Source organism: Camelus dromedarius, chromosome 9 (assembly GCF_036321535.1).
Source record: "Camelus dromedarius isolate mCamDro1 chromosome 9, mCamDro1.pat, whole genome shotgun sequence".
Classification (NCBI taxonomy): domain Eukaryota; kingdom Metazoa; phylum Chordata; class Mammalia; order Artiodactyla; family Camelidae; genus Camelus; species Camelus dromedarius.
Window position 1 is genome coordinate 69,246,116 of NC_087444.1, and position 22,608 is coordinate 69,268,723.

The following is a 22,608-nucleotide window of genomic DNA, read 5'->3' on the forward strand; positions in this document are numbered from 1 at the left end:
TAAGAATTTTTTTTAATTCCTTGGTTCAAAATCTGTAAGAACCAGAAACAGGGTGATTCATTTGGAGTATACATTAATATCCATCTCTCAAGGGCTGGGTCAGCATTACCTGCTACCATGCTGTGACTCAGAGGTTAATATGCAGAGACCCTTTTTATTCCCTTGGGTTTTAGATGGCTCAGGAGGAAAGGCTCCATCTCCACATCATCCCCCTGAACACACAGCCTACTTTCTCGAGGGGCACCATTATATTCTTCCTTTATTGGCTGTCCTTGTATAATACAAATCTGCAAGTTTAGATACAAAAAAATCTGGAAATAAAAGATAGAAAAGTACCCGCCAGGCACCCCTTCCTTCTTCCTGGACACCCCTCCCCAGCGGGCACTGACGTGAGGTAACTGAGCATCCTCTCTCCCTTCCTCCCCCCTACCCCGCCTCCTGGGCCCTCAACTTGGCCCCTACCCCCATGAGACCTTGGCCCAAGGAAGATGTGGGTCCCCGAGGGGACGGGAGGGGCGGCAGGGGTGAGCACAGCATTGGCAGTGAATGCAGCAGGTGGGCAGAGGGAAGCCCTTTGCTTGTGCTGTGTATGGGGTTGAGGAATGACCAGGCTTGGGCTGGGTGCTCGTTTGGGGCCCAGGAGGGCTCCTGGGTGGTGGTCCCCCTTCCATCCCACCCAACACTGGAAGGTAGAAGAACAATAACAGAAACTGGGAAATGTAGCTTGGACAGAGAGCACTCGGTGGGATTGTGGCCATCCCCCTGTGTCTGGAGTGGGGGAAAGGGAGCTCTGCCAGACAGTGGCAGTGAAATGGGTCCCTTAGCCAGGCTGGGTCCGTCCCTGAATTCCATCCCGTCGCAACCTGGGCGTCACAATGTCGGTTCTGTAGTGGTTGTGGGAGGTGGTAAAGAGAAAGGGCATAGAGGGGATATTGGGGGCCTCAGCTCCAGGGAGGACTAGGGGAGAGGTTGGGCCTCCACTCCCAGGCGTCAGGCACCTGGAGATGATGGGGTGGGCAGGGTGGCTTGGGCTACAGTTCAATCTCAAAGGTCTTTTGTAGGTCGCCCGAGAAGGGGTTGGAAGGCTTCTCTACGGCAGGTTTGCCTTCTAATGCTGCCCACTGGGCCTCGAAGGGGTCCAACTCAGGGGCCGGGGCAGGTGCTGGCTCCGGGGGCCAGGGCGCCCCATTGGGGCGTGGACGGGCCTGGCCCCCAGGGACACTGGGTGCGGCAGGGGGTGGGAAGGCCCCGGCTTTCCCGAGCAGGGTGGCAGGCTGGGGCTGGAGCTGGGCGGCTGAGCAGAAGGCGTTGGCCACCATCTGTGAGGGTGTGATGCCCACCACGGGCACCCGGGGCATGGGCGGGTAGCCCAAGCCCGGGTAGGCGGGCACAAAAGGGGGCTGCAGGTGTGGGGGCGGCAGGAACACGGCCACCTGGGCAGGTGCGGTGTCGAAGGGCCCCATGGGGGCAGGGAAGGGCTGCAGGCCAGGGGGCACGGCAGGCACTGAGGCCGCTTGCTGCTGCTGCTGCTGCTGCTGCTGCTGCTGCTGCTGCTGCTGCTGCTGCTGCTGCTGCTGCTGCTGCCTTTTGCCACCTGGGACACCTCCTCCAGCCACCTCTCGGCCTCCGAAGGGGTCCGCTTGTGTCCAGGCTGGAAGGCAGCTGCAGGCGGCCCAGAGGGCTCCCCCCAGGCAGAAGTCCCTGGAGAGAGGAGAGGGGCAGTTAGGGGGTGCGGGCTGCAGCAGAGAGAACCCTGGGCCGGGAGCCAACTCTGCAGCCAGGCTGCCTGCCCTGCCTCCAGCTCCGCCCCTCACTAGCTGAGCAGACTTTGGGCAAAAGGCCTGACCGTCCTGGACCTCACAAGGGTCCTGCAGGGCTAAGAAAATAGATTTCTGAGATTCTAAAGTCCTGAGATGGAAAAGTAGAGGCAAGACTGACAATCACCCAGGCCAGCTTCCCTTCTGATGGGTCAGTGCCAAATGTGTTATTAAACATTTTTAACATCACCCTTGGCTCGAATATTTTGCCAATGTATTGTTTTAGGAGGCTAGGGTCTGCCAGGGTCTTTCTTAGAGTATACTCTTCCATCACAGTGGAAGTTTCAGCAGTTTTAAGTTTGTGTTTTCTAAGATTCTGGAGTTCCACATTTACATCGTTTGTAATTTCAAGGTGCTTCCGTGGTTCTAGGATAAGCTCATGGTTCTACGGTGATTCCATGGTGCTATTTTTTCAGCAAGCACTCTTCTAAGGCTGTGAGATTCCAAGGTTTCCTGGCCCCAAGTCTGCTAGGCTCTAGTATCTTGTCATTCTAAGGCTGTAAGTTTCCAAATTTTATGATTCTAAAACAGGAAGGTTTAAAATTGATTCCATGGGTAAACCCTAAAAAAATAAATAAAATAAAATAATCCTATGGTTCTAAGGTGCACCCCGTAATTCTAATGAACCCATGGTTCTTAGATGACCCCGTGGTTCTAAAGTGATTGATGCCATGATTTTAGGATGATCCCATAGCTCTTTTTTAAAAAAATAATATTATTATTTTAAAATTAATTAAAAAAAATTTTTTTTCAGTGGAGGTACTAGGAATTGAACTTGGTACCTCATGCATGCTAAGCATGCGCTCTATCACTGAGCTATGCCCTCCCCCGACCCCCAGCCCCATCCCATAGCTCTTAAATGACCCATGGTTCTATGGTAGTCCATGGCTCTTAGATAACCCATGGTTCTAAGCCTGTGGGATTCCAAGATTCCCAGCCTCTCTGCGGTAGCCCTGTAAGGAGAAGGGGAATGCAGGAGGGGGCTGCAGGGCATCTGCCCCAGTAGAAGGGCTGAGTTTACCTGCTGAAGCTGGTGGCGGTCCTGGTGCTGGTGCTCCGGCACTGGCGAAAGACGAGCTGATCTGTGTGCACAGAGCACTGATGCTGTCGCTGTCACTGGCACCAGGAGGCTCCATCTCAGGCACTAGGAGGTCAGGGAAAGGCAGAGGTCAGTGAACAGGCCCAGCCTCTGCCCTGGATCCCATCCCCTCAAGTGGCTCCCACCAGATGTGTGGGTCGGTGGGTCCAATCTGCAGTAACTAAGTGGCCACGGCCACAAACATGGTAACTGTGCATGTGTGTGTGAGACAGCTGAGTGGTACAACAGCCAAGTAGTGTGTGACATCTGATGGCTGACAATCACAGGGACCCCAAAACAAGGAGGACCTCAGGAGTCGTGTGTAGCCACAAACCAGAAGAAATACCTTAAATGTTTAACACTATACATTAATTAAAAAATATGTTCAACCACGTGTATGGCATGAGCATCAACTAGACAGAATTGATGTTGGCCACGCTGCCATTCGCTGGCTCGGGCCATCTGTCTTGCTTGGGTGGAGAAGTGGGGTCCTGTCCCCCAACCAGGCCTAGCATGTAACATACATCATGAGGGCAGAGATGCACCTGTGCCTGTGAGACGGGAGACACTGAGCAGGTGCGGAGGCCTGATGAGGGTTTGGGATGAGCAAAGGCACCACATAGACAAGAGGACCATCAAGGGTGGCATGTGACCAGTGCCTGTGACAGCTCAGCAAGGGCCTGTATCCAAGGGAGTGGGCATGATGCTCCAGTGAGCATCAGAAAGAAACTGGCTGTAGGAGTTGGCAGGTGTGACATGGGGGTGCCCAGGTGGGAAGGTAAGTGGCTTCCAGGTCAATTCTGTGATGATTGTGCCTGTGAGTCCACAAGGGTGTGCAGCTTCTGAGAGGGTGGCACCTGAGTGTGACTGAAATCCAGGTGTGGGGCATCCTGACTGTGATTCCCCAGCGTGAGCCAATCCACCTGCGTGATGTGTGGAACCGGACATTAGTCATCATACGTGACTTCCAAGTTTGTGTGAATCTGGGTGTGTGGCTGATGAGGGTGTGTTAATCTGCAGGTGTGATTTCTGAGTGTGATGTCTGGATATGTGCTAAGTGTGTGTAATGGTAACACCAGGTTCTGTGACTTCCAAGTGTGTGCGATTTTTGGGTGCTCATGACTCCAAGTGTGTGCTTCTGAGTGTGTGTGACATCTGTGGGAGTCCATGACATTTCTACATGGCAAGTCACATCTAAGCAAGTGTGCAAGTGGCTACAGGTGTGTGAGGCATCCAAATAAAGCCGGGGGCCCCTGCCACCTCTCAGGGAACAGGTGTGACAGCCCTGGGGGTGTGCTTAATGGCAGGCTGCTTAATGAGGACAGCAGATCTGAGGGTGTGTGCAGGACATGGAGTGAGTGTGTGTCATTCTCAACAAGCATTGGCATCTGCTCAGCAGTCACCTTTCAGAGAGGCTCAGCCTCCTGGATACTGATCAACACCTCCCACACCAATCCCTGGGACCATGAGGGGTAGATGTCTTCGATTTGGCATCAGGAAGCAGGAGAGCGGGCCAGACCACATGACTTCAATGACAGCTGGGAGGAAAGGCAGCCCTCCTGCCTGTCTCCCTTGGGCAAAACATGGTTCCATGCCACCTCTCTCTTCTCTCCCATGGCAGACACTGTTTTTAAATCATGACATATGCTGTCTCCTTTTCCTGGCCCATGGCAGACATGAGTAATCAAATACGATTTCTTCCTATTGAACTCTTTACTTGCCTTCCCCCTCACCTGGCCAGACCTCGTGGCTCTACTGGCCAAATGCTGGAAGAAAGGACTGATCCTTGTAATTCCATCTTCCCTCTAAGCAAAACAGGACATCTGTACGGCCTCTCTCCTATCACCAGCGTGGTAGATCTTGCTAATCAATGATGATGTACTACCTCTTGCCTCATCACTATCCCTGGAAGACATGGCTAATCAGTGATGCTGGGTGCTCCCTCTGCCCAATTCTTTGCCCACAAGCGACATCATGAATCTATCATTACGCTCCATGACCCCATGATCCCCATGTTCACTTTCACCCTTCACCTCATGTTTCCATAGGCCAAACCCTGGGAGTCATCCCTTGAGCAAAACAGAACACTCCTGTTCTCTCTTCTCGCTTGCCCACGGAAAACTGCTAATTAACCATGTGGCATGCTGCCTCACTTTTTTCTTGCTCATGGTAGACACTGTAAGGAGATTATGATGTCTGCCTTTACTCTGTCCTCCCTGCCCTAGGCAGATATTGTTACTCTACCACAATCTTTCTTTTCTCTGAACCTGTATCTTTCCCCTGGCCAGATCTCATGGCTCTACTGGCCAAACGCTTGGAGGAAGCATCAGCCTGTGGTGCCGCAGTCTCCTCTTGACTGAAAACATGACATCTGGGCAGCTTCTCTCCTCTCCCTTGCCTATGCCCTTTGCTAATGAATCATGCTGTATGCCACCTCTCACATCCCTAACTACAGCAGACGTTACTAAATGCTATGACTTTTTGCACTTTTCTGCTATCCCTTGCCCGGAGCAGACATTGCTAATCGATCACCACTTATACCACCTCTCTCCTCTCCCTTGCTGATGGCAGACACGGCTAATTGATCATGTTGTGTTCCACCTCTCTCTCCTCTGCCTGTGACAGACAGTGCTGATCAATCATGGCGTGCGCTACCTCCTCTATCTCTTGCTTACAACAGACAGTGGCATTGATCCTGACGTTCCCTCCCACGGAGCCCCGGGCTCACCTGTGCCCTTCACCTGGAAGTCAGTTCGGCGCTGCAGCGTGGAAGGCAGCTCATTTAGCCGTAGGCTCAGCTGCCGTTTGAAAGGTGAGTTCTTCTGACTGAGCGCCGGGAACCCACGGAAGGAGCCCTGGCGAACCAGCTGCTCCAGGGGGGCATGGCGCCGGGGGATGGCAGCCGCCATGGTGCCTGCAGCCACTGGGGTGCCGGCCTCACCCTTCTCGCCAGGGGATGTGGTAGCCGGTGTTGGGGACACATGCCCAGGCTGGGCGGGGCCAGGAGCTGCAGTTGGGGCAGCTGCTGCCTCTGCTGGAGACATGAGGGTGACAGGTGGTTAGATACCTCACCTTGGCATTGGAGGCCTCTCCTACCCAGTCCCTTTGATTGTTTTCCAATGCTGGCTTCCTCACCCCATGTGTCCTGCCCTCAAAACAGGCTGGTCAGAGCCCCGAAATGTCCCTCATCCCTATCCAAGCCAAGACCAGCTTCCCCAGCAGGCCCGTGGGGAGTCATCACCTACCCTGACCCTCTGTGTATCTCAAGCTTTCTGCCCCCCATCTGTCTTCCTTTACTACACCTGTGAATTTTCCCTCTGAGACCGACTGTCTCCCTTTCTGATTAATTTAACAAGGGCTTATTTGGTGTTTGACCAATGTATCAGGCATTGTTCCAAGTGCCCTGCAAGTATTAACTCATTCAGTCCTCACAACCACCCAGTGAGGTCAATACTACCATAAGCCCCATTTTCCACATGTGGAAACTAAGGCCCAGCAATGGCAAGTGACTTGCCTGAGCATCAATGCTAGGAAGGGGCAGGCCGACTGCAGAAGCTGCACTCACCTGTCTCTCCCTCTGGCCTTGTCTCTCCACGTCATGCTGTCTTCCTCCATCATTCCATCTGCTCTGTTCTCTCTCTGCCTCCCACCATTCTTCCCACCTCAGGTACCTCCTCCCTCCCTCCAGTTGCTACCCTTTGTTCTAGACCCAGCTTCTTCCTGTGAGTTTTCCAGATTGTTCCAGCCCCTCAGCCTGGGCTCGCTGCCCCACCCCCTCCTCCCAGGGTGTTCTCTGCAGGTAGCTGGTCTCTCAATTCAGCATGAGAGGTGGGCTTGTCAATGGCAGGGTCTCCCCACCCCTGCCAACACACAAACCCACAGCCATCCTCCAATCCGGGCCTCAGCTGAGCCGCAGCCTGAATGCTGGTGAGGTTAAACTCAGGCCCAAATTGGGCAGGGAGGTCACCCAGCACTTCTCCCGTCTTCCACGAGGGGTGGTAAGGCTCTCACCCAGGCCTGGCTGGGGCAGTGGAAACAGCCCGGGACAGGTTGGAAAGGGGAAACCACGTCTGCCCCCACCACCTGGGGCCTCAGGAAGTCCCCTCCCTTCTCTGGGCTCCAGCGTCCCCAACTAAACCTGGGAGAAACATCCTCATGCTGCCTCCCCAGGAATCCTGAGAGAGTCATAGTTGAGGCAGTGAATGTTCGATGCTCTGGAATCCCACAAAAGCACAGTAAACAACTGTGGGACAGTGCACTGCTCCATAACTCCTAAACTGGGGAGAGTTCTTTGTAAAAGTGGGTGCCTTGAGACTGAATCAGTGCCTCAATGGCAAAACACTGTGCGATGTGTTCGGCAAATCACACATCACTCTGTAGACTCTAATTTTGCCGTGTAAGTTCTGAAGTGCTTTCTACAATGCAAAGCACCTGGAAATTATAATATCCTTTCAAATGATAATATCCTTTGGAAACAGTAAAAATTCTTCGCAAACTCTGAAGCATATGACATTCTTTGTAAATTCTAAGATCCTATATAAGTAGTATTTGTAAACTGTGAAGGGCTGTGTACTCAGTGTGTTCTTTTGCAAACAATAGAACATCATATACTCAGGCCCCCTGTTAACTACAGTTTGTAATCTGCTTTGCTGATAATAAAATTCTTAACAAATTCTAATAGATGATGTAAACCGCAAACTATTTTGTAAGCTGTGAAGAACTCTAAATTTGTCAAAAGGTTTGTAAATGGTCACATACTTTACAAAGAAAAACATAAGTTGTAAACTCTAATATTCTAGCAAGTGATAAAAACTTATTTTCCTAACTTTTTGGCTAGAAATATTTTGAACTTACAGAAAAGTTGTAATAATGGAACAAGGAGTACACATGTTCTCTTAACTTATGCTCCTCAGTGTTAGCTTGTTACCATATTTAATGTCTCTCCTTCCATAATATTTTTTCTGTACCATTTAAGAGTAAGTTGCATACAATAGCCAAGACATGGGAGCAACCTAAATGTCCCTTGACAAATGAATGGAGAAAGAAGGTGTGAGACAGATATACACACACACACACATATATATAAATGGACTACTCCTCAGCCATAAAAAAGAAATATTGCCATTTGCAGCAAAATGGATGGACCTAGAGTTTATCATACTAAATGAAGTCAGATAGAGAAAGACAAATATCATTTGATATCACTTATATGTGGGATCCCCAAAAATGTTACAAATAAACTTATTTACAAAACAAATATAGACTCACAGACATGGAAACAAGCTTTTTAGTTACCAAAGGGGAAAGGGAGAGGGGAGGGATAAATTAGGAGTTTGGGACTAACAGATACACACTACTATATATAAAATAGATAAACAACAAGAAAAAAAAGAGGAAGTTGCAGACAGCTTACTCAACACTAAAACCTTCAGCTTGTACCTAAGAACAAGGACAGTCTCCTACAGAACCACAGTACAATTTCTCACTTGGGAAATTTAACATGGATATGATACTATTTATTAGCTAATCTGCAGTCCATATTCCAACTTCCCCAGTTATCCCACTCATGCCCTTTATGGATGTTCATATCTCTACATATTTTTGATATATATACATATATATTCAACTTATATAGAGAGAATGTATATCTGTATACTTAAAATATCCAGGATCCAATTCAGGATCACACATTGCATTTATTAATATCTGTCAAATATATTCAGTCTCCTTTAATCTGGATCTCAATGGTAAATTCTTTGTAAATTTTAAGCAGTGTTTTCCAAAAATTTAAAAACTAGAATCCGCCATAAAAAAAATTAAGTTAAAAAAATTACATTTTGATTCGGCACACAATACACTTACATTTAAAAGACACAGTTTGAGAACTTACAACCTGTCTGCCTTTGACTGAGAATGTCAGAATTTTCCAGGTATTTTTCAGACTTTCATGATGGCAACCCAGAATAAGAAACACCTTTTACATAGTAACCTGTTCCACACACACACACACACATTGACACAAAAGCATTGTTTAACTATACTTACCCTTACTACATTCAGTTACTCTGATATTTTCTATTGTTTTCCATTTCAATCCTTAAAATGCCAGCCACAACCCAGCAAGCTGACTTCACAACCCATTAACAGGTCTGGATACACAATTTGAAAAGTCTGGGAACCTCTCCCTGGGTTAGCGGATAATAAAGCGCTCGGTGAACTTTGCCGGGATTTGTGGCCGACAGATTATTGCCCAAAGGACTCCTTAAACTGAAGTATGCTTTATAAACTGCAGCAAAACTTTGTGGTTGGTGCCATGCTGTGTACACTGCAGAGTCCCGCCCCCTCGGCAGCCGTCCCGCCCACCCCCAGCGGGATCCCTTGGCCCCACCGCGGGCCCATCCTCTGAGCCTGTGCCCCGCCCTCCCCAGCGGGCAGCACCCACCTTTCTTTTTGTCCGGAGCCTCGCGGTCTGCCGGCCGCCCACCCCCAGACAGGCGGAAGGAGCCCTCGCGGGCGAAGCTGGTGCGGCTGGCGTCGAAGGCGGCGGTGACCCCGCATTCCTTCTCCCGCCGCTGTTTCCGCTCCAGGCAGGCGGCGAACGCGCAGCCCACGGCGTGGCTCAGCCTCTCGCCCTGGGGGAAGAGTTTGGGGCGGGCTTAGCGGCGCTGCGCTGTGCGGACTGGACGGCCGGAGCCCTGGGTTCCAGCAGCTGGGTGCTGGGTGACCCCTGATGCGTCCCTTCACCTCTCTGGGCCTCAGGGCCCATCTGCACATCGTATATGTGGAAAATCATAAAGGATTTACAATTGGTGCAAATAAATAAATTCAGCAAAATTGCAGGGGGTAAAGTTTTGCAAATCACATAGCTGGTAAGAGTCTAGTATCCAGAATATATAGTGAGCTCTTACAGCTTAACAAAAAGACAAACAACCCAAATAAAAATGAGTAAAGGAGCTGAATAGATATTTCTCAAAAAAAGATACACAAATGGACAATAAGTACATGAAAATATGTTCAACATTGTTATCCATTAGGGAAATACACATCAAAACCACAATGAGATAGCACTTCACACCTATAAGACGGTTATAAAAAATATATATATCGGCAAGGATGTGGAGAAATTGAAACCCTCATACACTGCTAGTGGGAATGTAAAATGGGGCAGCCACCATGGAAAACAACTTGGCAATTACTCAAAAGATTAAACATAAATTTACTACAGGAATGTAAATTAATTATATTATACTATGTAATATAATTTATACTGTAAATACTATTATACTATAAATATAATATATTTTAATACTATATAATATAAATATAAATTTACTATATTATATGATATTATTTAATAACAATTACATTCCTGGGTATATACCCAGAAGAATTAAAAACAGGTATTCATGGGGGAAGGGTATAGCTCAAGTGGTAGAGCGCATGCTTAGCATGTACAAGGTCCTGGGTTCAATCCCCAGTACTTCCATTGAAAAAACCAAATAAAGAAACAGAATTACCTCCTGCCTTGCAAAAAAATTTTTTTTAATTAAAAAACAAACAAACGAACAGGTATTCAAACAAATACTTGCATACAAATATCCAGAGAAGCACTATTCACAATAACCAAAAGGTAGAAACAACCCAAAGATCCCTCAGTGGATGAATAAAGTAAAATGTGGTCTATCCATAAAATGGACTTACTTGTTTAGAAAAAGGAACAAAGTACTGATCCATGCTACAACATGGATGAATCATAAAAACACTATGTTAAATGAAAGAAGGCAGTCCCCAAAGATCCCGTAGTGTATGATTCAATTTGTATGAATTATCCAGAAAAGCTAACTCCATAGAGACAGAAATCAGATTAGCATTTGCCAAGGGCTGGGGTGGGGGTGGTGGACAGGGGCAGTGACTACTACTTAAAGAGCATGAGGTCTCTTTTAGGAGTGATGTTTGGAACTAGATCGAGGTGATGGTTAAACAGCATTGTGAATGTCTACATGCCATTGAATTGTACAGTTTAACATGATTAATTTTACGTGAATTTCACACACACACACAAAAGTTAAACTTGGGGAATCCTGGGAATTCTACTGATTCATGCTTAAAACCCAAAGCTCAGAAGTGGGAAGGAATTCAGCCACTGTCACACTCTACCCAGAGGAGACAGCCCTGCTCTTTTCTTGCTTTGATTCTCACCTCCAGATACTTTTCAAAGGACAGCAACTGTTCCTATTTCCTAAACACTTATTACAGGATACTGTTAAGAGCTTTCTGTGTGTGACCATAATGAATGCTTTCTTGTGAGCAGCCACTGTTATTATCCCCATTTTATAGAGGAGGAAACTGAGTCCCAGCAAGAAGAAGCCATTTGTGCCTAAGGTCCCGCAGCCAGCTGATTTGATACCAAATTCACACTAACCATGAGGCCGTGTATTTTCCAAAAATAGCCACAACAAATTTCTGGCCCCACGTGGTCTTCCAGAATCTTGTCACTCCCCAATCAGAGGTGGAGTCTTTATTCTCTTCCCTTAGCCCTGGAAGACCTCTGTGACTGCCTGGACAGACAGAATACCCCAAAAGCAATGCTGAGCAGTTTCCAAGACCAAGTTGAGAAAGGCAACACAGCCTCCTGGCTCAGTCTGCTCTCCCCTGGTTTGAGGAAGTGGGGGGTATCAACAAGTTTTGGGAGCTCAGGGCTATTTGGAGTTGGAATTTCTGAAAGTGAAGGAAAGGATGGGAAATCTTTGAGTGGAGACTGTTTGGGTTTGAGATGGACAGCTTCTGTTTTACTTAACCATTCCCCCTGCTTTGATAACAGCACCCCAAATACCCTCTGGAGAACTCCTCTTCAACACTGGATAAATCAGTCTGGGTGCTCCATCCTCCTCAGCCAACGAGAAAACAGTGACCCAAGCTAGGTGAATCCCATACCCTCTCTTTAGAATTTGAACCCTGAGCGTTGAGAGGTGGATTCATCTTTGCAGTGGTGCCTTAAAGGAACTGTCCCCTGGTAGAGCCTGAGGGAGTCCACTGGGGGCAGGAAATTCTACAATTTGACCCAGTCTGCCCGGCTCTCTGCTCCTTCTGATGCTTAATAAAGACTATATTTTCCACCTGTTGCAGCCAGGGATGCCCATGTAACTAGGTTCTGGCCAACAGTATGTAACTGGAAGTGGGTACACACCTCCCAAAAAAGCAGAGGGTGTGCCCCTCTTCTTGCAGCCCTCCTTTACATGGTTGGGATGAAGATGAGAAGGCTGGAGCATGTGCATTCATCTTGGACCATGGAGTGGAAGCCATACTCCAGCATAGCAACAAGATAAAAGGAGAGAGGAGCCACACCAGTGCTGCACTGCTTGCCTATGGATGTCTTTCACATGAAACGGAAACAAACTTCTATTTCACCAAAATCACTGGTATCTGGGGATTTTCTGTCACACACCTCAGAATCCTGTGAGAATGCTCCTCAGAAGATAGTCCATTTGTCACTTTCATCAGATTCTCAGAGGGGACCTTGCCTTCCCCCCACCCCCGCCCAAATATAAAGAACCACAGGAAAAATGAATCGAGGCTGAAGGGAAGAGTGGGTATGGGGGTGGAGAGTATTGTTTCAGATGGGCCCAAACGGGCTGCCGGGGACAGGAAACCCTACCACTTGACCTGGGTGGGGTTCAAAAATAAGCAAAAATTCATGGAGCTGTTGCCCAGGCCATCTGTGCATGTTAGTGTATGTATATAATCTTCAATGAGAAAAGTTGAGAAACATGAAGAACTATTGATAGCAAGGAGGAGGAGGATAACTAATGTTTTCCTGAGTGTTTCCTAAGTGCCGGGCATTATTCCAAATATTCTGTATTAACTCCCTCAAGTTTCACAATAATCCTGTAAGTTAGGGGCTGTGAGTACACCCCCTTTGCCAGATGAGGACACGGCACGGATAACGTGGACAGGTAAGGTGAGCGACTTGCCCAACTGCACACAGCCGGTTGGGGGTGGGGCTGGGATGCTGGGACACGGGAGAGAAGAGTCAGCAGGTTTTGGGGGTTTGGTGATACTCACGGAGTCCTTGAGCGCCAGGAAACAGTGGCAGATCCAGCGGCGGGTAGTCCCATCACGGCAGATGTAGGAGAAAGCCTTGTCCAGGTTGCGGTCCGGAGCACAAAAGGAGACTTTTTCAATGGTCTGATCTACCAGCAGGTCCTGGGAGGGGCCGGGGAGGCCAAGAAAGGAACGTGAACTGTCTTTCATGCATTCATCCAACATTCCCTTAGTGTCTGCTCTATATCCTGTCCTGAGCAGGGTGGGGACCCTGCACTTGTTGAAACAGCTGTGGGCCCTGCTCACATGGGGCTCCCAGTTTAGTGTGGGAATCAGACCCATCACCAGATGGAGACAGGCCAGAGTCACAGCCAGGCTGTAATGAGGGAGGCACAGGCTGAGGGGTCAGGGCTGGGATCGGGGGAGCACAGGGGCCTTCAGGAGCAAGAGGAGGTGACTGGCCCAGGCTGGGGGGAGTCAGGCAAAGCTTCCTGGAGGAGGTATTAACTAGGCAAAAAGGCAGGGAAAAGAATTTCAGGCTGGGGGGAATGCCTGTGCAAAGGCATCAATCCTGTTCAGTCATTAACCTATAACTGTCATCATGTGCTGGCTGCCTCCCAGGGCAGTCTCTGGGCTAAGGGCAGGGAATTCATTGGTGAGTAAACAGGTACCCAGATCCTGGCCCGTGGTGCCCCCGTCTGGCCAGGTAGACCGACAATAAGGACATAATAGCTAAACTTTATTGATTGGAACACTTACACTGTACCAGGCATAGTTTTAAACTATTTGCATATACTTTCTCACTTAATGGTAGGGTCCACTTTTATCCCCATTTTACAGATGATGCAAGTGAGGCACGGAAGGGTTAAATCTCATACCCCCTCATACCCGAGGTCACCAAGCTGGTAAGTGGGTGAGCTGGGATCTGAGCTGAGGTGTCTGCTCTAGTCTGTGCTCTCACCCACCATCCATGCCAGTTCACAAATAGCCACAGGACTCAATCCTGAATTATGACTGTGAGATGTGCCAAGAAGTTACCAGAGCACATGGCTTCGTCCAGAAGGTCCCCGAGGGAGGGACATCCTAGAGGTGGGTGGGAAGGCGTCCTTGACCCCAATGAAGCTGGTTGAAGAGAGGCACCCACTGGTGCCCACTCCCAGACCCACGGGCCTCCTACCTTGGTCTTGTCATCAACCACTCGGAGCCCATCGGCTGACACCCACAGGACGGACTTCACAGACTTCCGGCCCATCTGGATGGAGGAGGAGGACAGAGGGCATGGTCAGGGCTGCCTCTTCCAGTCTGACCTTGCCCCTTCCCTGCTCCAGCCCCTCACTCACCGCCTTCAGCTTCTTCACAGCATCTTCACACACATGCATCCCCCGAGACTCCTCTACCTCCACGTGGCCCAGGTACTTGGTGGGGAGGGGATGGGAGAAATAAGCACAGTAATTAATAATTCCTGGTGTTCACTGAGCCACTGCGATGCATCACACAATGTCTTAAGCACATCATATGTATTGCCTCATTTACTCTGCACCTCAGCTCTACAAGGTGGGTACCTCATTCTTATCCCAGGAACACTGGGATAAGCACAGCATGTAGTAGTGATTCCCACCCTGCCTCTCTCCCTAGGCCTTCTTAACATGTCACTTGTGTCCTTCAGAGTGCCAGTGTCTGCATCTGCACCTGAAGACTGACCCCATGCAATGACTGATGGGAGCTGGGGTACATATGTCCCAGCTCCCTCACCCCATGGGTGGGAGGCTCTGTTTTCCAGAATTCTCTAGGGGCATCAAGCTCAGTTACCAACAACTATAGTTTAGTGAGACACCCTTTATTAGCTGCCTTCCCTTCTTCACTCTCACCAGCATTTCCTGTACTTCTCAGTGGACTCTTCACACTTAAGGTCCGCTTCTAGGGGAAGGGAAACTAAGGCGGGGCATCCTCTGTTGTCACCCAGCCAGGAAGGGATGGAGTGGGGATTTGAACCTGAATCCTGCTGTCTTCCTTATAAAAGTATAGTCTGTGTTGTGAAGGATCATGGTGGTCTAAACCAGAAAGCACTTAACAGCAGAGGGTTTTGCAAATGCTACATAATTTTTGTGACCTTCCAGTGCCCCCTGTAAATTGTGAGCTCCCACATAACTGCGTGACTCCGGGCAGAACGCGCCCCCTCCCCTGTCAACCCCGCCCCAGATAATATTTTCCTGGTACCAGAGAATGTGTCCTGGTTTTTAACCCCAACTTTGAAGGACCCACGTCATGGGGTCCTGCTTCTGCAGGATCCACAATTCTATGAGGATGTGAAGTCTCTTCCACATAGAACAAGGTCTCAGCCAACTCACCCGGCACAGACACGCATGCGCACAGCGAACCGCTGGTACACAGCCGCGGCCCCGCCCACGCGAGCCCCGCCCACTCACCCTGACCTGGAAGCTGCACGTGCCCTTGCGCACCGCGTCTTCATCCGCCTGCCACTGGTGTGGGCGCGATGCCTCGGGCACATACGCTGGCTTCCGCCTCCGCAGGCTCTGCCGTAGCTTGTTCATAGTGCCCACCCCGTCTGCTGACAAAGGACAGGGGTGAGAGTCAAGGCGAGGGTGAGTCATGGGGCTCAAGGTGGGGGGACACAGTGCTCAGGGAGCATGGGGTCAGATAACATGAGAGTTGGGTAAGAGGGTTAGGGGATCACTGGGTCAGAGGACGTGACATTCAGGGGACCAAGAGCAGTCAGTAGACACCAGGAAAGGGGACGCTAAGGCAGGGGAGTGGGAGAATCAGCAGTGGGGATTCAGAAGATGTGGGACTAAGGGGAAAGGAGGTCTGGGGTGGAGGGGCCGTGAGTCACAGGTTTGAGGGGTCTGGAGATTGGGGATGTGACAGGCAAGAGGCATGAGGATCCAAACTAACAGGAAGTTAAGGCAGTAGACGGCACGGGGGGTAGAGGGCATAGAAGTCAGAGGTCATGAAGTCAGGGATTTTAGGGGTTTGGGGTCAGGGGGTGAGGTAGTCAGAGGGCAAAAGTGTTGGGAGTTGCATGGGTCCCATGTGGGGGAACCCAGGTCCAGAGATTGAGGTCCAGAGCCCAAGCCAGAGGGTATCGGGGGCAGGAGCTGGTCTCTGGGACCCTGAGCTTCCTCCCCTCTGAAAACTGTGTCAACCCCAAGGCACCCAGGGTGGGGCTGCACCTGAAATGTCAGAGGTAGCGGTGAGGGTGGAGGTGGCCAGCCACTGAGACAGTCTTCCCTGACGAAGAGTGTCTTCGCTGACTGATAAGCCATCCTGACAGTCCTAGGAGGCTGAGGGGAAACCCCAAACAGAGCACCAACAGGAGATGGGGACTTTGTGCATGTGCAAGCAAGTGTGCAGTAGGTGTGTTCCCGGGTGTCTAGATCTGAGCACGCAGCTCTTGTCTGTGAGCGTGTGTATATCTGAAGGCTGTACAGGAGGACGCAGGTCTGAGAATGGCTGTTGATGTGTGTGTCTGTGAACTGCTGCCCATGGCGGGGGGTGGTCTGTGTCCAAGAACGTGGTTGTTGTCTGTGAGTATAGGACCCTGAGGCTTGTTGCTGTACAGTATCTATGTGTGAGAGTGGCGGTGAGTATGAATGTTATGTGAATGTGGGGATGGATCTGTGTTTGAGCATGGAGCTGTTGTTTTTGAAAGTGTGTCCGTAACTGTTGTCTTTGAAGCTGTGTGTCCATGTGAGGGTGTGGCAACTGTCTTTGATGACTGTTGCCCATGACAGTGTGTGTCTGTGAGAGTTACCCAGAGCACCGTGTCTCTTCAGGAGTGTGGTTGTTGTTGGTGAGGCTATGTGTCTGTGGCTGTTGGTTGTGAGGGTGTGTCCGAGTCAGATCATGTGGCTGTTGTTGCAGAGTATGGTTCCATGAGTGTGGTTCTGTGGGTGGGGCTGTATGCGTCCCTGTGTCTGTGAGGGTGTGTAAGACTGTGAGCTTATTGTCTTCGAGAGTGTGTTCATGTTACTTTTGAGGGGGTGATTATGTGAGAATGTGGCTGTGGTCTGAGAGTGCTGAGTATTATTTGTTTTTTTTGTTTGTTTTTTTTATAGAAGTATAGTCAGTTTACAATGGTGTGTCAGTTTCTGGTGTACAGCATAACAGTTCAGTCATACACATACATACATATATTTTTTTCACGTTCATTTTCATTATAGGTTACCACAAGATATTGAACATAGTTCCCTGTGTTGTACAGTATAAACTTCTTGTTTATCTATTTTATATATAGTAGTTAGTATCTGCCAATCTCAAACTCCTAATTTATCCCTTCCCACCCCCTTCCGCTGCTAGTAACCATAAGTTTGTTTTCTATGTCTGTGAGCTGTCTCTGTTTTGTAAATAAGTTCATTTGTCTTTTTTTTTTTTAGATTCCACATATTAGTGATATCATATGGTACTTTTCTTTCTCATTCTGTCTTACTTCACTTAGAATGACAATCTCCAGGTCCATCCATGTTGCTGCAAATGGCATTATTTTATTATTTTTTATGGCTGAGTAGTATTCCATTGAGTATTATCTGTGAGACTGTGTCTGTGTGCAAAAGTGTAGCCGTTTGTGAAGGCAGGAGCACACATGTGCTGTCTGGGAGGCTGTGTCCGCTGGTGAAAGTGTGGCTGTTGTCTGTAAAGTGCGGGTCAGTGTGTGTTGTCAGGGAATCTGTGTGAGAGTGCTCCCTTAAAACTCACTGAGTCTGTATCTGGTGAGTGTCTGTGGTCGCCTGTGAGGGAGTCTGGGTGTTGTCTAGGATTGTGTCTGTATATTTGTGTGACCCTGCACCTGTGGGTGTGGGGATGTTGGTGTGTGTCTGAGTGTCCAAGTGTGAGTGTGTCTATGAACGCAGTCAGCAAGTGTGCAGGGAAGACATGTGAGGGTGTCCACTCACGAATGTGATTAAGCCTGTGTGACTGCAGGGACAGTTCCTCTGGCAGCGCTAGGCAGACCCACCCACTCACTCAGCTCTTGCCCTGTTCCCAGCTGGCCACTCACCTGGCTCCGTCCTGGAGGTTTCAGGGGGCCCCAGGGCCCCAAAGGGGGCAGGGGGCAGATGCTGCTCAGGCCTCCTGGGTCCGCCCTGCCCAAAGGAGGGAGGAAAAGTTGAGAAGCTGGCCTGGGGTGGGCTCAGTCCCCAACCTCACCCAGTCTTTGGACATCAAGCAACCCCCCTCCATCTCAGGATACCCTAGGAGAGCCCTGGTTGTCATAGCAACTACTACTAAGGCGATCAGCCACCTGGTTGCAATGAGTAGATGTGTTTCGGAGGCATGTGTTGGGGATGTCCTGGCCTCAGGAGGCCCTCAGTACCCAAGGGGCTGGTGTGACAGGGAGTGGCCTTGCCCTCTAGACACACGTCCAGGGCTGTACACACACATACAGTCACGTGTATCCAGGCAACTCCTGGTTCCACTTGTCCCCAGCCCCTGTACATTTAGTTACACACAGACACAACCACAGCTACACACATCGGATCACACAGCTACGCATCAACAGTCACAGCCACTATAAATATATGGCCACATACCTATGTTTGCAAACACATAGTCTCTACTACAGATGTCTGTCCATGGGCATTTAGATTCCCAGCCTGCCTTGGTGCTGCCACAGACATCTGGGCATATCAGCCACTGATATCTGGTCACTTCTGTTTTCTCTGCCACGTACAAAGAGCTGGGTCCAGGCACACCCAGTGGGGCAGCCCATGTACAACCACACCCAAGGATAGTTGTTTCCTCAGGTACCCACCCAAGATACTCATGTCACAGACTCACCCAAGGAGAAGCACACCCAGCCAGAGGTCACCTGTCAGCACCGAGTCACATACACTGGTCACACACAGCTCCCCTGCTGCCTGTGGACATCTGGTCATGGATGCATGCAGACATACTGACAAACACGTGGTTGCACCCAGCCACACCCAGCCCCAGCACATGTGTTTAATCATCAGCAGACACACAACTGCCCAAGGACACTCAACCCCAACTGGATCAGTCACGCCAGCACACCTTTTTGGTGACACACTGTCACAGTCACACATCCCAGTCACAGAGGCACACATTTGGTCACCGTCTCAGCCACACTTAGATGGACGGTCCTCCAGACTCTGTCCCACACAGAGACCCCAGTGGCCACGGCTCATGCATTAGAAAGAAACGGGCATGCACACTCAAGACATACAAACAACCATTCAGAGACAGCTGTCCCCAAGGACAGCCACCCTCAGACAACAGCCAGACAGTCAGTGGCTCAGAGTCATACCCGTACACATTTCAGAAACAGTCACGTATGCAAAGTCACACAGCATCAGTGTCCACAGTACCCAGCCAGATATCCCGGTCATAGTGCATTTATCCACAGTCACCCAACATGCCGTCCCCAGCTGTACCATGTCATAGCATCACAGAGGAACACAGTCTCTCCTCCTGCAAACACGTAAGTCCCACAGACAGGTATGGGGCCCCATGTGGACCAACACACAAGATCTCACACAGCACATGATTTCCATTCCCCACACACAAGTGCACAGTCAGGTATATGCTCTAAATGCAGTGACCCCGACAGAGCACTTTTATAGCTGTGTTTACACAGAACAGGGTTCCAGATAGAGCCACGTATACAGTCAGGAAACAGTCACTCTGTCACTAAATCACGCAGATTCAAACGTAAGTAGCCCAGCACACATTCAGGGACACACACACCCCGGCCCCAAACAGCCACACAGCTATAGACACACACTCTTATAGACCACGACACAGATACGAGTACCCAGAGTCACCCAGGGTCACAGACATGCAGGTCACACACAGACATGGAAGCCAGTCACATACACCCACCCCCAGAAACACACACAATTACCTGGTGCCACCACACATAGACACCTACAGCTTGAGTCACACGCAACGAAATAACCCACTATTAATAGTCCGTTGGGGTTTCAGACCCCAAGTCAAATACGAAACCCAAATCACACATACACAACTATAAATGCATACAGTCACTCAGTATCAACACACAGAGCTAGATGCAATCATTTACACAACCCTGGTCACACAGAGATGTGGCTGTGAACACACAAACACAAACATACAAGTCAGAGTGCCAGCACACAACCTGTCACGTAAGCACAACGTAACTTCGTATACAATGGCAGTCATACACTCAGAGTTGCCAGCACAGTTGTGTGTCCCACAAACACGTGTGTGACACACACATAAAATCAGTTATAGACACAACCACAAACATTTGAAGTCATTAGGACAGTCGCACATGGACATAGAGTCATAGACACAACTCCACTTACAGTCACAACTCCACTCACATCTTCAGTCAGCCACACACATGCCCAACCCCAGACTCAACAGATATACTGTCACATACCTACTTATAGTTACTAAGACACATATATGGGTTCACAAAACACATAATCACAGACACAACCACATAGCCACAGCCATGCCCACATGCAAACACAGACAGACTAAAAAGTATAGGGTTCTGCACAGTGAGGAGCTATCATACGCACATACACAGTCACACAAATGCTGGGGTCACACACAATCACAGACACTATCAGACACAACCACAAGCACGAAACACACATACAAGATTCCTCATAGTCACCAACTACAGCTCACACACATACACACACAGGCAGTCACAGTCACAAAAACACAGGGTCACACTCTTAGCCACCTCCCCATCGCTTGCTTTCCCCTTCCCCCCAGGTAGAACACACAAAGCCGCCAACACCGCAGACGCTGCGGACAGACAGGGCTGCACCGGGTCCCTGGGGAGCCGCTCCCTGGCCCAGCCTGAATCCTAAAGCCTGGGGGGCCAGAACCAGGAGGGGAAGGCGGCGCATTGTCTGCGGGTGGGGCCCCTCCCAGACAGCTGGGATGCCCCAGGGACAAAGGGGGTGGCCCAGGAGACCCGTGCCCTGGGACCCTTGACTAAGCCCTTGATGGGGGTTGCCTGAAATTTCCTTTATTTTATTTAGGCTTGATGGGGCGGAGGCGGGGAGTCCCAGGCACAGAGAGCTTGTTTTGAGAAGGGGCTGTTCCTGGGACGCCGCCCAACGATTGGGGGGGATGCTATGCCCAGGACGCCTCTGAGGCTTGGGGACAGACTGTGCCTGGAATCTCCCAGGCCTTGGCTTGGTGGGGAAACTGCCCAGGGACCCCATCCTCAAGACCTTGCCTAGAGGGTTGTTGTGCTCAGAGACCTCCTTTCCTCAGGCAGGGAGGGGGAGGATTGCGTTTCGTCTGGAATCCCCTCCTGGAGGCCTTGTCTTGAAATAGGGGTTGTGTCCCAGACCCCAGACCCAAAACCCTGCCTAGGGAGTTATACCTAGAATCTGTTCCCCTGTCTTTGATTTTTTTTGAGGGGGAGGTCTGAGTCTGGGATCTCGGTCTCCACGGCCTTGGCAGGAGAGGGCCTGTGCCTGAGACCCCTGTCTCCCAAGATTTGGCTTGGTCGGGAGCCTGTTCCTGGACCCCCACCCAGGACCACCCTCCCCAGCCTTGGCACCCTCTCTTCAGCCGGGCGCCACGGCCGCCTCCCACCCTACGCCACATCAGCAGCGGCGCCGCCCCCCACCCGAGCCCCCCTCTCCCGCCCTTCTCACGCTGGCCGTCGCGCTGCGGGACATCCAGGGCCCAGGCGCCCCCGCCTCCCGCGGCCCCGGCTGGGCCTGGATCCCCGAGTGCTGCTGCTGCTGCTGCTGCTGCTGCTGTGGCGGCGGCGGCAGCTCGGTCTGACGCGGGCCGGGGCCGGGGGCCGGGGGATGGTGCGGGATGCACGCGCGCTAGCCTGCTCCACTCCCGAGAGGATTCCGTTCCAGGGGCGGGGGAGCGCCCCTCCCACCTCTGCTCCCCGCCCCAGCCCCGCCCATTGGCCCGCCGCCTACTGGATATGCAAAGAGACCCCACCCCTTGCCTAGCAGGCCACGCCTGCAGGCAAATATGACCCCACCTTCCCGGTGTGGCCACCACCCCGCCACGCCCATTGGCCAGACCTGGGGCTGAGCACGCACGTGAACCGCGCTGACACCTTCCCCCAGGGCCATCCCGGAGTGGGGTCCCTTCCCCTGTGACCCCTGACCTCAGATCCTTTTATGTTCCGCGTCCGAAAGATTTGCTTCTGGAGGCGCCTCTCCGTCCCACATCCCCAAGCCTTCCAGCTAACCCCACGGTTCTCCCAGCCCAGCGGGGGCGGGCAGAAGCGGTGACGAGGCATTTTTTGCAAGGAAGGGGAGGGGGAGTGAACAGACCCCAGTGTCCTGGTGCGAGATCGGTTTAGCTTTGGGGGCGTGGGCACCAGGCTGGGCCCGGGCGCTGTTCGGTCCACAGAAGCGCCCCCGCTCCCGCCCGATCCTGTGGGTTTGGCATAGCAGCTGCCAGTGGCATTAAGGCCCATTAGCAAAAGCGTGGTTGCTGGGAGCCAAGGCAGGGGGGAGGGTAGCCAGGAGGCTGGGAAGTGGTGTGTAAGTGTTTTGGGGGGGGAGGCCTACTCAGCTGCCACAGCCTTCAGAGCAGGTGGTCAGCACGTGCGGGAGGGGTGGGGTGGGGGGTGGATAGGGAAAGGGGAGAAGGAGGTTCCCGGCAACAGATGGCCCAGGCAGGACTGGGGCTTTCAGACAAGAGGGTGGGAGG

At 50.8% G+C, this 22,608-nt stretch overlaps 1 protein-coding gene across 1 annotated transcript; it reads right to left on the minus strand.

Annotated features, from left to right (window-relative positions):
* Window positions 1-243: 243 nt before the first annotated feature.
* NUMBL (NUMB like endocytic adaptor protein) lies at window positions 244-21,765 on the minus strand. The gene is given in 11 exon segments (XM_031458729.2): window positions 244-1,585; window positions 1,588-1,701; window positions 2,839-2,961; window positions 5,624-5,929; window positions 9,338-9,527; window positions 12,958-13,098; window positions 14,114-14,188; window positions 14,277-14,351; window positions 15,363-15,502; window positions 17,951-18,035; window positions 21,582-21,765. Coding segments are annotated over 11 exon segments (1,827 nt in total). The 5' UTR covers window positions 21,606-21,765; the 3' UTR covers window positions 244-1,031.
* Between the last annotated feature and the right edge of the window lie 843 nt (window positions 21,766-22,608).